The 14,112-nt window shown below is 39.8% G+C and overlaps 1 protein-coding gene across 5 annotated transcripts in view; it reads left to right on the plus strand.

Moving 5' to 3' along the window:
- sema6bb (sema domain, transmembrane domain (TM), and cytoplasmic domain, (semaphorin) 6Bb) overlaps positions 1 to 14,112 on the plus strand; it is a 168,227-nt gene that overhangs the window by 102,650 nt on the left and 51,465 nt on the right. For all 5 annotated transcript variants that reach the window (XM_044128682.1, XM_044128683.1, XM_044128680.1 and 2 more), the window contains 5 exons: positions 1,490 to 1,580; positions 3,882 to 4,001; positions 4,535 to 4,623; positions 5,382 to 5,599; positions 12,957 to 13,088. In XM_044128682.1, coding sequence (XP_043984617.1) covers positions 1,490 to 1,580; positions 3,882 to 4,001; positions 4,535 to 4,623; positions 5,382 to 5,599; positions 12,957 to 13,088 — 650 coding nt within the window. The remainder of the gene's footprint in view (positions 1 to 1,489; positions 1,581 to 3,881; positions 4,002 to 4,534; positions 4,624 to 5,381; positions 5,600 to 12,956; positions 13,089 to 14,112) is intronic.

The raw sequence follows: 14,112 nt of genomic DNA on the forward strand, positions 1-14,112 counted from the left end.
TATTTTATTTTGCTCATGGAAAAAAAAAGAGAGAGAAAGAGAAAAACAAATTCCAAATGAAGTGACTTGCAAGAGTATTCAGCCTGTTGAATCTGTTCACAATTTGTCACATTACAACCATAAACTTTGGTGTATTTCATTTGGATTTTCTCTTTCCAGCTTACCATCAATTTTAATGCACATTACTACATTAAAAAAGCATAATTTATTATTTATATGTATTTTGGAGGCAAGTGGTTGCACTGCATTTTATTTAGGGTTTGAGAGTAAAGTAATTTCAAATCCACATCACACTTTTTAGATTTTGGTTTAAAAAATGTAAATTACTTTTCCTCAGCTTCAAAGTTATGCACTAATTTTGTTTCCCTACTATGCAGAGCACTAATAAAACACATCAAGATTTGTGGTTGTAACGTAGCGAAATGCAAAAACATTCAAGCGGTATGAACACTTATTCAAGGAACTCTAAAGAAGTGAACATATAAAGATTGATTCAGCTAATTATCTCACATTTTCAGAGCATTACGCCAGCAGTTTGTCCCTAAAAAAACGATTGTCAGAATCTGAAGGTTCTACCCATCAAGTTTCAGCTCACCTGAATCCTCCTCCACACAACTCGTTCCACTTTCCCGAGCGATCCCTGTCTCACTCAATTACGGCGACAACCCGAGACTCGCTGAAGGGGGGGAAAAGATACACTTAAATATTAATATTGGGTTCAGCTGATTTCTCTTCATTCCGCAGATATTTTGAGGGAATATACTCAGCTTAGTAGTCAGAGCTAAAAAAACGGTGTCGGAAAATGGGGGTGGGGAGGATTTTTTTTTTTTTTTTTTTTTTTTGTATCAGTGTTATTTTCATTCTCTCACATTTCAGACTTGGTGCAACATTGGAACACAGAAACAAACCTGGCCCATTATCTGTCAGCCACTAATGACGCCCTACAACACCTGTCTCTGCCTGATAGGCTGTCTGCTTCTCAGGGGACTAGTTAGCAATGCAAGCTGCTCTTTTATTTATAGCTCTGTTTTAATGAAATGACATTTATAAATGATTTTGCTCTCGACGGTGGATGGAAGGCACTCAAAGTTGTGTATTTTTTTTTCCTCCAGAAACGGTTGAAATAGGTGCTTGTGGCTACCTTTTAAATATACATGTGCTGTAATTGACACAGAACCAGAGATTTCACCGTGTAGATGCAGAACGGTATAATAATGGGATGAAAACTTGTGTGAATTATTAACTAGACTTCATGCGGGTGCCTGTATGTGTGTGTTGGTCTCTTATTTATGTATGAGAATGTGACTCTCTTGTTGCCTAATTGCCACCACTGAGTCATTAGTTTGCGCTCTCCATAACACTGTCTAATTGCCATTCTCTTGTGGCTTGTTTTCACGATGCTGCCATGGATGCATTTATATTGTTTGGAGTGCGATGATTGAAACCTGTTTTTGCCCGCCTGTTTGTGTTTGTGTGCGTGATTTTTAAGGGCGACACTCTGGAGATGATAGGAGACCCAGTCAATGGAATGGCGAGATGCCCTTATGACCCCAAACACGCCAACGTTGCTCTGTTTGCTGGTAAGATGCTCCCTCCAGGCTCCACGCACCTCTTCTGTGTTTTGTACAGTGCAGTCAGACAAGGATGAAAAACTGAGGAATAACCCTGCTTCTCTAAGAAACTTGATGCATGACACTTCAGTATGCCGTATTGGTTCAGCTTCAATTAGTTTTCCTGTTTGCTTTACTTCACTGATAATGTGATCATCAGCTCTGTGGAAACAAACTGCAGAGAGCCATTATGGTACAGTCATCATGTTGTTTTTATTGCAGTAATATTTTAGTCTTGTCAGCTGTCATGTCTACGATAACAAACATTTTTGCTTTATTGTGTGTCATTATAATGGCGTGGATTAGTTTAGGCCCCCATCGTTTATCTCTGCAGATAGTTAAGTAGATGATGCGCTCAAATTCAAACAGTGTTAACTCAAAAATAAAGCTGTCAGCTTTCAGCATTTTTCAGCTTGATTACAGATTTCTACTGATGTGTCACGTCTGTTAGGGACTTAGGTTTGTGGCGATAAAGTACCACTATGAAAAAGAAAAAAAAATCTATAACCTGATTTAAATACTGTATCACTGCTGCTTATGACAAATTCCTGAAATACTATGTAATAAATAAAACAAGATATGTGTGTTGTTTAGACTATTCTACATATTTAAAATGAATGGCTGAATTTCCCCCTCAGTGTTCATTTAAACACCATGAATCCTGCAGGCGTTTAACAGATGAACCCAACAGTTGAAGAAGTAAAATAATATATATCCAACTAAAACTTGCTAATTTTAGAAGCATACAGTTGTTGAACATTGTCCTGAGTTGTGGTGTCCAAATTATTAACTTTTAGAGTAATCTGTCCAAATAACATAGTTTCAGATCTCCTAGTCTTTGTCTGTTTTCTCTCTGGAAATCTTCAGTCTGACCTTCATGCTTTTCTTTGAGAGCAACAGTTTTCTCTTCTATGAAAGTTAAATCTGAAGAGCCTTTTTTTTGACTGTACAAATATGCATCTTATAACAGCCGTGGAAGGAGATCCAGTGATAATATGTTGAAGATTTGTTTGCAACATATTACCTTAGTGTTAGCGAGACTTGTATCCTTCATTCTGCTTTCATTCTCCACTTGTAAACTCTAGTACATACGGTGAAATGTCTGACTTTAAATGATTTCGAAACCTCTTTATGTCGTGTATCAGACTCATATGCTACTACAGTCTTAACACGGTCTGAAACGGCTCTTTTGATCTCCCTGGTGTTCACTCTCACTTTATCAGTCCAGCAGATTAGCTTATCATGTGCACCTGAGGTGATATATGTGTGATTTAAACCATTTAAAGAGATAAGAAATGTGTGGGTGTCCTATTGTAACCTCTGAGGTTCCTATTGATGAAATCAGTGTCGCAATAGATGAAGTTGGGTCTGACTAAAACACCCGAGTTCTCAAAATTTTACCCCTTCCTTATTGTACATTGTTGCAGTTCTGGTAATGTTATTTCATTTACTAAAAAAAGCCGTCAGCCTCCTGATGTTTCAGCTTGTACAATTTTTTCTTTATGTAAGGAAATTTGGTTCTGTGATGAATATCTGTCAAGCAAAGTGTGTTATTTTGGTGTACTTATTTGTCCTGATCTCACATTACAACACACAGACTTGACCAAAACAAAAGAAAATAGCAATTGTTTTGCTACATGGGTACAAAATGGTTTGTTTGCAGTAATGAATTAAAAATACGAAGCAAGGAAATGGTTCCAAATTGCTGTATTGACCAAATTGACCGCAAGATATTTCAACACAAGCCACAGCATTTTTGCAAAAATTGAGCAGTCCCTAATACTTCCAGCACAGAAACGAAATTGGAAAATGTGCACAGCGTCCTTAGAATCAAGCCTCTCCAACTCATCAGTTCAAGGAAAGATCAGTCCTGAAGGTGTTGCAGGAAGTGGCGGAGAGGATATGTCACACGCGTAGAATGGTTCCACTGAATAGTGCAACGTTTATATAACTTAGAAAAAGAATGCATGAAAATATCACATCAAAATAAAATTAAAACTCAAGAAGTTCAATATGAGATTTCTACTATAGGCCTGACAGTCCTTGAATCACAAAATTGTCCAAACATAAATTAAATATTCTAATAAGAATAATAGCAAAACAACCAAATATCTCAAAGGATCAAAATATGGTAGGAGGAAATAAATAAACAAAGCTGACAGAAGTACTTTCAGGGTGACTAGGGGTCTGTCAATTTTTGCATTTCTCTGTTTATAGTTGCTTTTGATTCTGTTCAGCTCACCAATATCTGTGTGTGTTTGTGTGTTTCAGAGGGGAATCTGTTTACAGCTACGGTGACAGACTTCCTGGCCATTGATGCGGTGATTTATCGCAGCCTTGGGGACAGCCCTGCTCTCCGCACCATCAAGCACGACTCCAAGTGGTTCAGAGGTACCAATACACGCTTGTGTGAATGCGCGTGCTTGCCAAGATCCGCTTGCATGTTTGTGCTTTTAAGCGAGTCGCTCCCCTGCTGCAGTGTGTCCTGTGTTCAGAATCCACACCCTCTGTTTTGTGGTCAGGGCTGGACAGGTTTGAGTGAGCGTCCAGGTTCATCGGGAGCCTGATGGATGTGTCAGCAGCTGAGGTTTGACTCAGCAGACTGATTGTGGGACACAAAATCCCTCCGCATCAAGTTCGATGTTACCGTTAACTCGTGTTGCAGAAAGTCCTGGCTGAATTATTACCAGAATCAGCATGAAAGTCGTGTCTCAGAAATGCCAGTGAGACATAATTCTCTTATTATTTGCTGTGAAATCCCCTTTCAGCATGTAATGAAATTAGGCCTGGCTGGTGCCTCTGTGCCCCTGCCCTCATGTTACTCCAGCGTTGTGGGAATTAATGCTGCATTCACAAACGGAGATGTTTTTGGATGCATAATTTCTCATGAACCATCTATGTGTTCTTTCTCCACAACAACACAGAGCCCTATTTTGTGAGTGCCGTGGAGTGGGGACCTCACATCTACTTCTTCTTCAGAGAAATAGCCATGGAGTTCAACTACTTGGAAAAGGTATGAAAGGAAATCGGATGAAACTTTATTTCCTCTTTTGTGTCTGAATTTTTTATGCAGAGGAGGGAGCCGTCTTTTCATCGCATACTCTAAAAGGACATCTGTGGAATATATGAATGCATTGTTTAGAATACAAACACGAAAGCTGAAGCTGAGCCAGCAGTATTGTTTACTTTTCAGCGTCAACACTTTTACTCACTGCCACAATGACCTTTTATTATTTTCACTTGTTTGCATCTGATCTAACAAAACACAGAACATGATTCTGAGAAAGATGTGATTGTTGTTGTCTTAATGCTATTTCCTGTGCTGATGACACATCTTCATTAAAAAGTTATTTCTTTCTTTAGAGCACATTTAAAAAGCATGTGAAGTGCCAAATCTAATAAATGAGCAATTCACATTCTGGGGGAAGTGTTTGTAGAAGGTTTCTGGCGTTGACGTGTTTACAGAGAGCAGAGTAAATAGAAACTCCAACAGCGACAGAATTGGGTGTTCAAAGAACCAATTTTGGGATTCACTGACATTTTAATGAATAATTGATGCTGATTTTAGCGTTATTAAACAATGATCTGTCAAAACAGGGTTATCACATTGAAAATAGCATGCAAACGACTGAGCAGATCGGCGCCGAAGAGCTTTTGAATGTCTCCTTTTGGAGATAAAATGCAAACATCCCCAGCTTGTCATTGCTTTCGAGGGTTTTATCCATATTATGAAGTCCCATCACAAAGCCAGCTGTGGCCTGACTTTAACAGGTGGTGGTGTCGCGCGTTGCTCGCGTGTGCAAGCGCGATCAGGGCGGCTCGCAGCGCGTCCTGGAGAAGCAGTGGACGTCATTCCTCAAGGCCCGGCTCAACTGCTCCATTCCCGGAGATTCCCACTTTTATTTCAACTTGCTGCACTCCACCAGCCCCGTCATCAGGATGCACGGCAGGGACATCATCCTGGGTGTGTTCTCCACACCAGCAAACAGGTACCACACACACATATATCCCTCCCTCTCATAGATGTGCGCCCAGTTTTTTTTTTTCCCCATTTAGCTTTTCAGAAAAGATAACATCATTTAACCATTTAAGAAGAATTTTAACTTTAATGAGTGTAAGAGTGAGGCTTTTGCCCATTTCACAGTTACTTTGACAGCACGCTGCATCTCAACTTGTTCATATTTTTTTAACTTCTCAGCATTCTTCCAAACTTTTTGGAACATATCCTTGCTGATTCAGTAAAAATACTGTGTGTGTTTATTTTAGATTTGTTTTTATATTTTGCCTTATGATGCAGGTTGATATAACTCTCCGTGTTGTGAATTTGGCTTAAGGTGAATATATTTCTGTCCATATCAACTTCAGCATCACTTGCTATGTACAGTTTTGTTTTGTTGCACATGAGGCGCTGTTTCCATTTTAATGGATATGGAAACGAGCAATGGAAGAAAACTTGTTCAGGGCTCCACCGACAAATGATTTACTTCATGTTATCCCTTGAGAAGAGACCCTACTGTTTTTGGTCATGCAAATTTATGTCTGACAGACACCATTTCAAATACTGCTAATTGCTTGTGGACATTGTTTGCGTCAAACTTAGCGCGGGGTGAGTGCATTTTATTTAAACATCTAACTATGGGAATTGGAACAGCTGCCTATTTTAGGAAGCTTTGTGTTTTATCAGCATCTATCAGGTTAATGAAAGGGGAAAAATCTAAAGAGTGAATATAGCATCTTATCTAACCTAGACTCTGTTTGAGCTTTGCTTACTTGGAGGTGGATATAATTAGTGACTGAAATCACAGAAAATGGGTAAGGAAAACAGCTTCAATATTCAAGAACAGCTGGATCCACATGAATGAAAACCCATTTTAGCCTCCTTCAAACAGAGACCAAGGCAGACCCCCCTGTGTGTAGCCGCATTCACATGGTGCACCTTGAAATTTTATTGAACCGCTGCTGTTTGTTCATTCATCTATGAAGCTAAAAACAGCAAGTCTTCCCACAGACCCCAACGGAGTTCCAGAAAAATCTCAGCGGCGATGTCGAGGTGCAGAGGTCAAGATAGGAAGTGGGTGTGGTGGAGGGTCAGGGTCGCACAGGGCAGATTGTATTTCCGTCAAATACAATACAATCAGTAAACTAGAGGAGCTGCTTAGCAGAGGAAACAAGGGAATGTGAGACAATATTATTTATGTATACCTCATGATAAGCTTTTTATGATCTAAATATAGAGCTATGCTTTATTTACAGCAACACTAATGCACTCAGATGAATTAATTTTTGCTTATTCTTTGATGTTTTCAATACTTATTTTCCCCTGCGCCCTTTGCTTCTATCCTTAGAGAGTTATCTCCTTGTCACACATTTTTTAGTATATTTACACAATTCACATTATGCTAAACCTAGTGTGGCCCCTGTTAAAAATATAGAAACGTTTTGTTTCCCTGCAGTAAAAATATTGTTTGCCACTAGATACCGAGCTGAATGAGGATTGTAATGGAGGTTAAAAAGCTCCACAGCTCGGTGTGAGAAATCTGCAGCACAGAGCAAAGTGGTATGTTTGGATCACCATAACAACCATATGACTCTTATCTTGCCAGCTGGTGTTTGGGAATGATGCGAGAAAAAGCCTTTTCAGTAATTGGATCACAAAAGTAAGCAAAACAAGCATTTCATGAACTCTAACTGGAGGCATGTGTATCAGTCAGCTGAAACCAAAAGTGCTCTTTACTCCCTTGCCAGGTATGACTCCACTCTAAAACTTGGGTCTAACTGTGAGAAAATTAAGGGGATTTTGTGGATCATCAAGTGTCGAGTCTTTGAAGTTCATGTGAAGTTTTTTTTGTCAGTGCCTCTATTCAGCTTAGTCTCTAAAGTAGAGACAATGAGACAAAATTTGCAGTGTTATGATGTAGCATAACCAGGTACATTACTTTTTGGGGATGTTGCCATCTTATTTGTTTTATATATATATATATATATATATATATATATATATATATATATATATATCAACTAACATTCTAGCAACAATTTTAGAATAACCCAAATGATGCAATAAAGCCGAATCACTTGTACCATAAAAAACTCCCTAAATTTCACTAATTCAAATAAAATTCCTTTTAGAGTTATGGTTGCTGGAAAACCTACCAAGCATTTTTTTACTATCCCAGCATATTAATGTATGCATGTTCTTTTTTATTTTTTTTAATATAAACAAAAAACATCTTCCAATACATCATTTAATAGTAAATCTTTTGCATCTTTGCTACTGACATTAGAAGAAAGGAAAACAATTAATAGAAAATTAAAAGTTGAAGATGTTGAATAGTAAAAGAGGGATGTTGTGAACAAAAAGGAAGATGAGAAGTACGATAAGTCCAATCAGGGAAGTCGGTAATGGACAACACGTGTGCCTCCCACTCCCTGAAGCCTAAAACTGTTTGATCAGCTGCATCTTATCTGCGTGTTTGGAAGAATACGCTGCGGGAGAGTGGGCCGCTACCTGCAGAGTCAGATGGATGTCTCACCAATGCAGACTCATACACAAATAAGCACATTTTTGAAAACAATTAAAACAGTTCCCTGATAAAAGCTTTTACTTCTCTGCACAAAGGATGGGAGGACCACCTGAACACACACAAACAGTCAACCCATGCTCGGGTAAGCTGCCCTTGGGTCTTGTTTTGAATAACCGCTAGGCAAGGCAGAAATGGAGGTTCTCGGAGAAAAGATACGGATACATAAAGGTGGAGGAAAATGAGCAGGAATTATCGGAGAGAACGTGTGAGGTGAGTTGCAAAAACTCCCCATAGGCTGCCTGTGGCCTGCTGCGGCACACCGGCAAAGTGCTTGCCAGACAAATTGCCTTGGTTGGCAGAGTGTAGCGGAAACAGCATGAAGCAAGACCTTGGAGGAAGGTAATAGCTGCTCACTCCTACCACTTGGCTCACTGCAACATCCACCAGGCCGCACCGTGGTATGGGAGTGACGAAATGAAGTCAACGATTTATTGTTCTACATTCTGCGGGAGCTCAACTCCTCCTGTGCCCACACTCTCCAGGGGTTATTTTACCAGCACATACCAGCTGCCTTCACTGAATGTTTTTTGGCCTCTTTTTTTTTTTTTTCCCAAAATATACCGTTGAGATTTTGAGTATGAGAGCAACAACAAAGAAAAACAAAAAAAAGTTTTCAGCTTAGCATTAGCTGGTTTTTGTTCTGCCAGTTGAAAATGTCATTTGCATTGACTGACGTGGGCTCTTTGGGTTTAATAGAGCTGTATAATTTCCCTCGCATTGTAAATGAAATCGTGTGTACCCTGAAAGCGGGACGCCGTCTCTGGCTTTCCATGTGGAGAATTCCGTGTGACAGCCGGATGTCCCTTTGGGATAAAACACAGCAGCAACGGGGAGAAGGAGGAGAACAGGTTTATGATGCCATGAAGAATGTGACACTGGGGAGATTGCACAGATGTGCAGGATAAACCTCCTGCACCCCCTCGGGCCCACAAACAGACTAGGCAAAGGAATACATAATAAGGCCACAAGCTGGAGTTACAGAAACTGGTACTGGAGAATGATGCTCCATGTGTCTGACTGGAAACCAGTCTCACAAGAGAAATCTGCTCTTTACTAAAATATTTCTCATCGGCTTTTCCCCTTCGTTGGGTCCTCTGGTCTGTGAACCCTAAAAGCAGGTCAAGGCACCAGTGGTAAACATTCAAGGAAAACAAGTCTTTAATTAAAATATTGCATTATGACTCATGTTTTTAATATAAGGTTTTGTGCAGTTTGTTTGTGAGGTGAGATCACGTTTCTTGCACTCTTTCACTGTTTACAACTCATTTACCAAATTATAAAAGTTTTTTTTTTTTACTGTGGTATATAATAAACAAAACATGAAACTTTGCACCCCCATTCTGACTCTTCAGAATCCGTAAAGATCAAGATGATCTTTGCAGGAAGTGGACCCATGAATGAAATTCTGCTTTGGCCCCAACGCAACCTTGGGCTGGCCCCGCCTCTACGTTTATCTGAATAACAGATGATAGTTGGTAGTTTTGAACTCACAAGTTGCAAAATAATTTTTTTTTAATGGACATTATTAAATATAGTATGACCTATGTGCTTGACAAATTTGAGCTGTTTTGGATATGTATCCTTTCTGGAGATAATTGATTTAGCAGATCTTTATTTTAATTTCATTGAGGAATGTGGAAAATAACTAGCTGCATTCTATAATTAAAGGATTGGATTAAAGATCTCCTGACTGTTATTTTTCTTATTTTTATCACTTATCTCTGGAACCCATCATGTGTATGATAACATGAGGAATTTCATGCTGTCTGAGAGTTTTTAAACAATAAGGCTTTTCATTCAAACAGACTACATATGCATCCAGCCTGCAAAACTTTATCTCAAAATAAAGACAAAAAACAATAAAGAACCACAGGGGGGGGGAATCAACAAAAGAAATAACTGAAGGGAAGCAGAAGTAAGAATCTAAAGCTTGACTGAGTAGCACAAGTGAGAGAAACTACTTTGGAAATGAGAATAATAAAAGACAGTTGTGAGAGGAAAACAGCTCGAGGCCTTTTGGCTTTCTTCCGTTAGATTTAGAGTCATCCACAGGGCAAAGCCAGTGACCTGCAAGCAGAGTGATGGGAGGGTGGAGAGGTTGGTGAGGGTAGAGAGAGCTGGCAGAACTGGCAGACATATTACATATAACATCTGGTGCCTTCTGTCCTCGGAGAGAAGCTGCATCAGACGCATTTAAAGGACTTTGAAAAAGTACTTTCACAGTCCTTCTGGTTTTCTTTTTTTGTCACACTTAAAATGTTTCTGATCATTAAGTATTTTTTATATTAATAATAAAAAAAATCCCAGAGTAAATACAAAAATTTAGTATTCAGATAATTGTTTCATTTATCACAGGAATAAAGATATCCAAGTCATCCTGACTCGATGTGAAAAAGTAATTTGCTCCTGCGCTTTATAACTAGGTGACAACAGCTGCAGTCGGGTTTTTTCCAAAAAAGTAATTTTTACATCTCTATGGTAATTTCAGCATGCCATTTGTTTCATGAATTGTAATTCAGCCATATTGGAGATTATTTGAGAATAACCATCCTGTTTAAGGTCATGCCACAGCGTCTCAGTCAGTCTTGTTTTTTGGCATTCACAGATGGATTTACCGGAGTGCTTTGAATCAACGTCCTGCTCCATAAGCCAAGTGGGCTTCAGCTTAAGTTCACAAATAGACATCACCTTTCAGGATTTTGTGTGAAAGAGTAGAATTTATTTCTCCACCAGGTTCCGTAAGTAGTCCACATCTTAAAGGAGCAAAGCACTTCATACCAGCAGACGGCTACCACCATGTTGGACTGTCTGTGTCATGATCCTTTGCTTCTTTTTTAAATTCTTTTAATCATCTCTAGTCTACCTTTTTATGATGCTAAAATTTGATTTGATGATCTAAAACAAAGGTGTCAAACTCCAGTCCTGGAGGGCCACTGCCCTGCAACTTTGCACCACACCTGAATAGAATAATTAGGTCATTAGCAAAGCCTCTACACAAGGAGGAGGTAATTAAGACATTTCATTCCAGCATTTTTTTACCTGTGGAACATCTAAAAACTGCAGGATAGTGGCTCTTGAGGACTGGAGTTTGATACCCCTGATCTAAAAGCATCAGTGTGACAAACAAGCAAATCAGAGAAATTCTGTAAGAACTAGGACTGGACTGATGTCTCACAATCTAAGTGTTTTATATCAGAGCTTTAAATATTCAAAATACTGTCAAATTGGTTACGTGCGGTAACCAATTTGTTTCTTTAGCCAGTTTTCTTGTTTTCTTCCTTCACTCCACGTCGTTTCTTTTTATTTTTAAGCAGTTATGAGGGACGGTGGTGAAACCTGAAACTGCTGCTGTGCAAGTTACTGCACAGGTGTTACTAGGCGGCCAAAGAGTAAGTGAGTCAGTTGATGCTGTAACCTTATCTGCCTTCAACCCCCAGAGTGCTGCGCTGGTCTGGATCGGACGATCAATATTCTATCAGACGTGTTTTTATTGATATTGGTCACATGTCTATCAGGATTGATATTTCTTTTGCCTCACCCTATTAAGGGGATAAATGTCTTTCCCCATCACTGTGTGACTACTGCTTCGCTGCTCTAGCCAGGCTTGAGTCATATTCCTGCTTGTAAATGTCTGTAAATGATAAATACGGAGGAGTGGCAGCTTGACCCGATCAAATGGCACATCGTGAGAGCACGGTTCCCAGCTGCAGCCAGAAAATCCAGCCCACAAACGCAGCTCCTCCACACACTCCTGGAAATCAGCTCGGAACATAACCCAAGAGGGACTAAAAATCAACAGCTGGACGTTTATTTTAAAGTAAAAGTCAGAAAACGGAACAAACAGCTGAAATTCATGCAGCAGCGGATCACAAGTGGTTCAGTCTTTGTGGATATTTCTAAAGTAGTTCGAAGATTTCTCTCCATGTACGTAGTTACTCATTGATGAGGACACTTTCAGAACAGAGTGGAGCATCAAGCATGGTGTTTTCTTTGTTTATTTAAACTCATCTCTTATCTCGTCCTGACAGCTCTCCCCTCTTTTCTCAGTGTGCCTAAAACGCTCAAATGTATCATCAGGCTCAGCAGAGAGAGCCTGACTGTTTGGACGCCTCAGAGTTTGTTGTAAATGTCTCTCTGTGTTTATTTGTACGGGGGGGGGGGGCGCACCGGACACTTCTCTGAGCAGCCGGGTTCATGAGCGGTTAAACAGCCTCTGAGGTACTCCGGGCTTTTTACTGGAATGTTTTCGTGGGTTCATTTCCTTTACGAGAATCCTTCCCTCCTCCTTCTTGTGGGGAACTGAATTTTGAGTGACTCATTTCCTATTGTTGCTTTATATTCCAGGAATTTCCGCCAGGATCTTTTCTCGGGCCTAAAATATCTTTTCTATCTGCTGAATATCTATATGCGATGGCCCAGAGCTGATGGTGTCTCTCCTTTCTTTAGTCTCAGTGTGCATCAGTCATAATTTCCTTTATGCTCTGCTGTGGGCTCTCAAAAAATAAAAAGCAGACTTTGTCATCTTAGCTGGGCTCCAAATTCTTTTACAGTGTGTACATCTGAGTTTATTTTTATCATCAGTTTTTTTTTTTTTTTTTTAGTGTGGGTTTAATCTTCTTTCTTTCCTTTTTATGTTATTTTTTTTCTCCTTGCTACCTTGTTGGAGAGTAGAGCCGGCTTGACACGGGGCTGACAGTCATTTTGTGTCAGCTCAAAGTGCTTCATCTGCCTCTGTCTCACCATCCCGTCTCCTTCTCTGCAGCATACCGGGTTCGGCTGTGTGCGCTTTTGACATGGAGCAGCTGGCTGCTGTGTTTGATGGAAGGTTTAAGGAGCAGAAATCTCCGGAGTCTATTTGGACGCCTGTTCCAGATGAACTCATCCCAAAGCCAAGGTGAAGCCAGATGGCAGTGCTCAATGCATGCACCTGTGCTTTCAGATTGTTATCAACAAGCTGGGAGAATGACAATGCTGTTCTGAAACATGATGCTACTGGAAAAAGCGTCTTTTTACAGAGCTCTGCAAGCATGTTCCCACCAGGTGTATATTTTCACATTTTGTCATTTTGGAAAAGGGGAGGGTGGTCAGACTCCAGCAATGAAGGGCTGGTGTCCTGCAACTTTGAGATCTGTTCCTGGTCCAACACACCTGAATCAAGTGGCTAAATCACATCCTCAGCAGGTAGTCACCTTTTCCTAAGTCCAGCCAGTGGCCTAATTATTTCAGTGAGGTGTGTTGGAACAGAAAAACATCTAAGATTTGTCGGACACTGGTCTTTGAGGATTGGACTTTGACACCTGTGCTTTACAGAAACAAAGTTCAGTGTATATAACTGGGTTTTTATTTAGCAGACCAACACAAAGTACTCCACCACAGTGAAGAAAAAAGGAAATGTGGTTACAAATAAAACACCAAATAGTGCTGTGTGAATAGGTATTTAGCCCATTCAATCTGACTGCCCTTTGTGAAATTCAATCTTAGTACATGTGCAGCTGTTCTGTGAAGGATTTCTGAGAACATTAACCATCAAACAGCCTGATGAAGATCAAGAAAAGCAGCAGACTAGTTGGGAAGAAATCTGTGGTGAAGACGAAAGCAGGGTTGGGTTAGAAAACAATATCCTCAGCTTTGAACATTTTACAGAATGATGTTCAGCCATCAGGAAAAAAGGACTTATGGCTGTCTTTCCACTTAAGGAAATCACGGGATCGATTGTGGTTTGTGTTTTTGTTTTTTTTCCACTTCACAATTTGTTGCCACTTTGTGTTGGTCACCCAATTAATTATGCTGAAGTTTGAGGGTGTACTAAAACAAAATGTGAAGGAGTACATTGGGTGTGGATACTTTTGCATGTCATTGTACCATTTGTGGCATTTTCACAGTCAGGCATTCATTACATGACGTAAGTGTCCTCTGAT

This window comes from Gambusia affinis, linkage group LG10 (genome assembly GCF_019740435.1).
Source record: "Gambusia affinis linkage group LG10, SWU_Gaff_1.0, whole genome shotgun sequence".
Taxonomy (NCBI): domain Eukaryota; kingdom Metazoa; phylum Chordata; class Actinopteri; order Cyprinodontiformes; family Poeciliidae; genus Gambusia; species Gambusia affinis.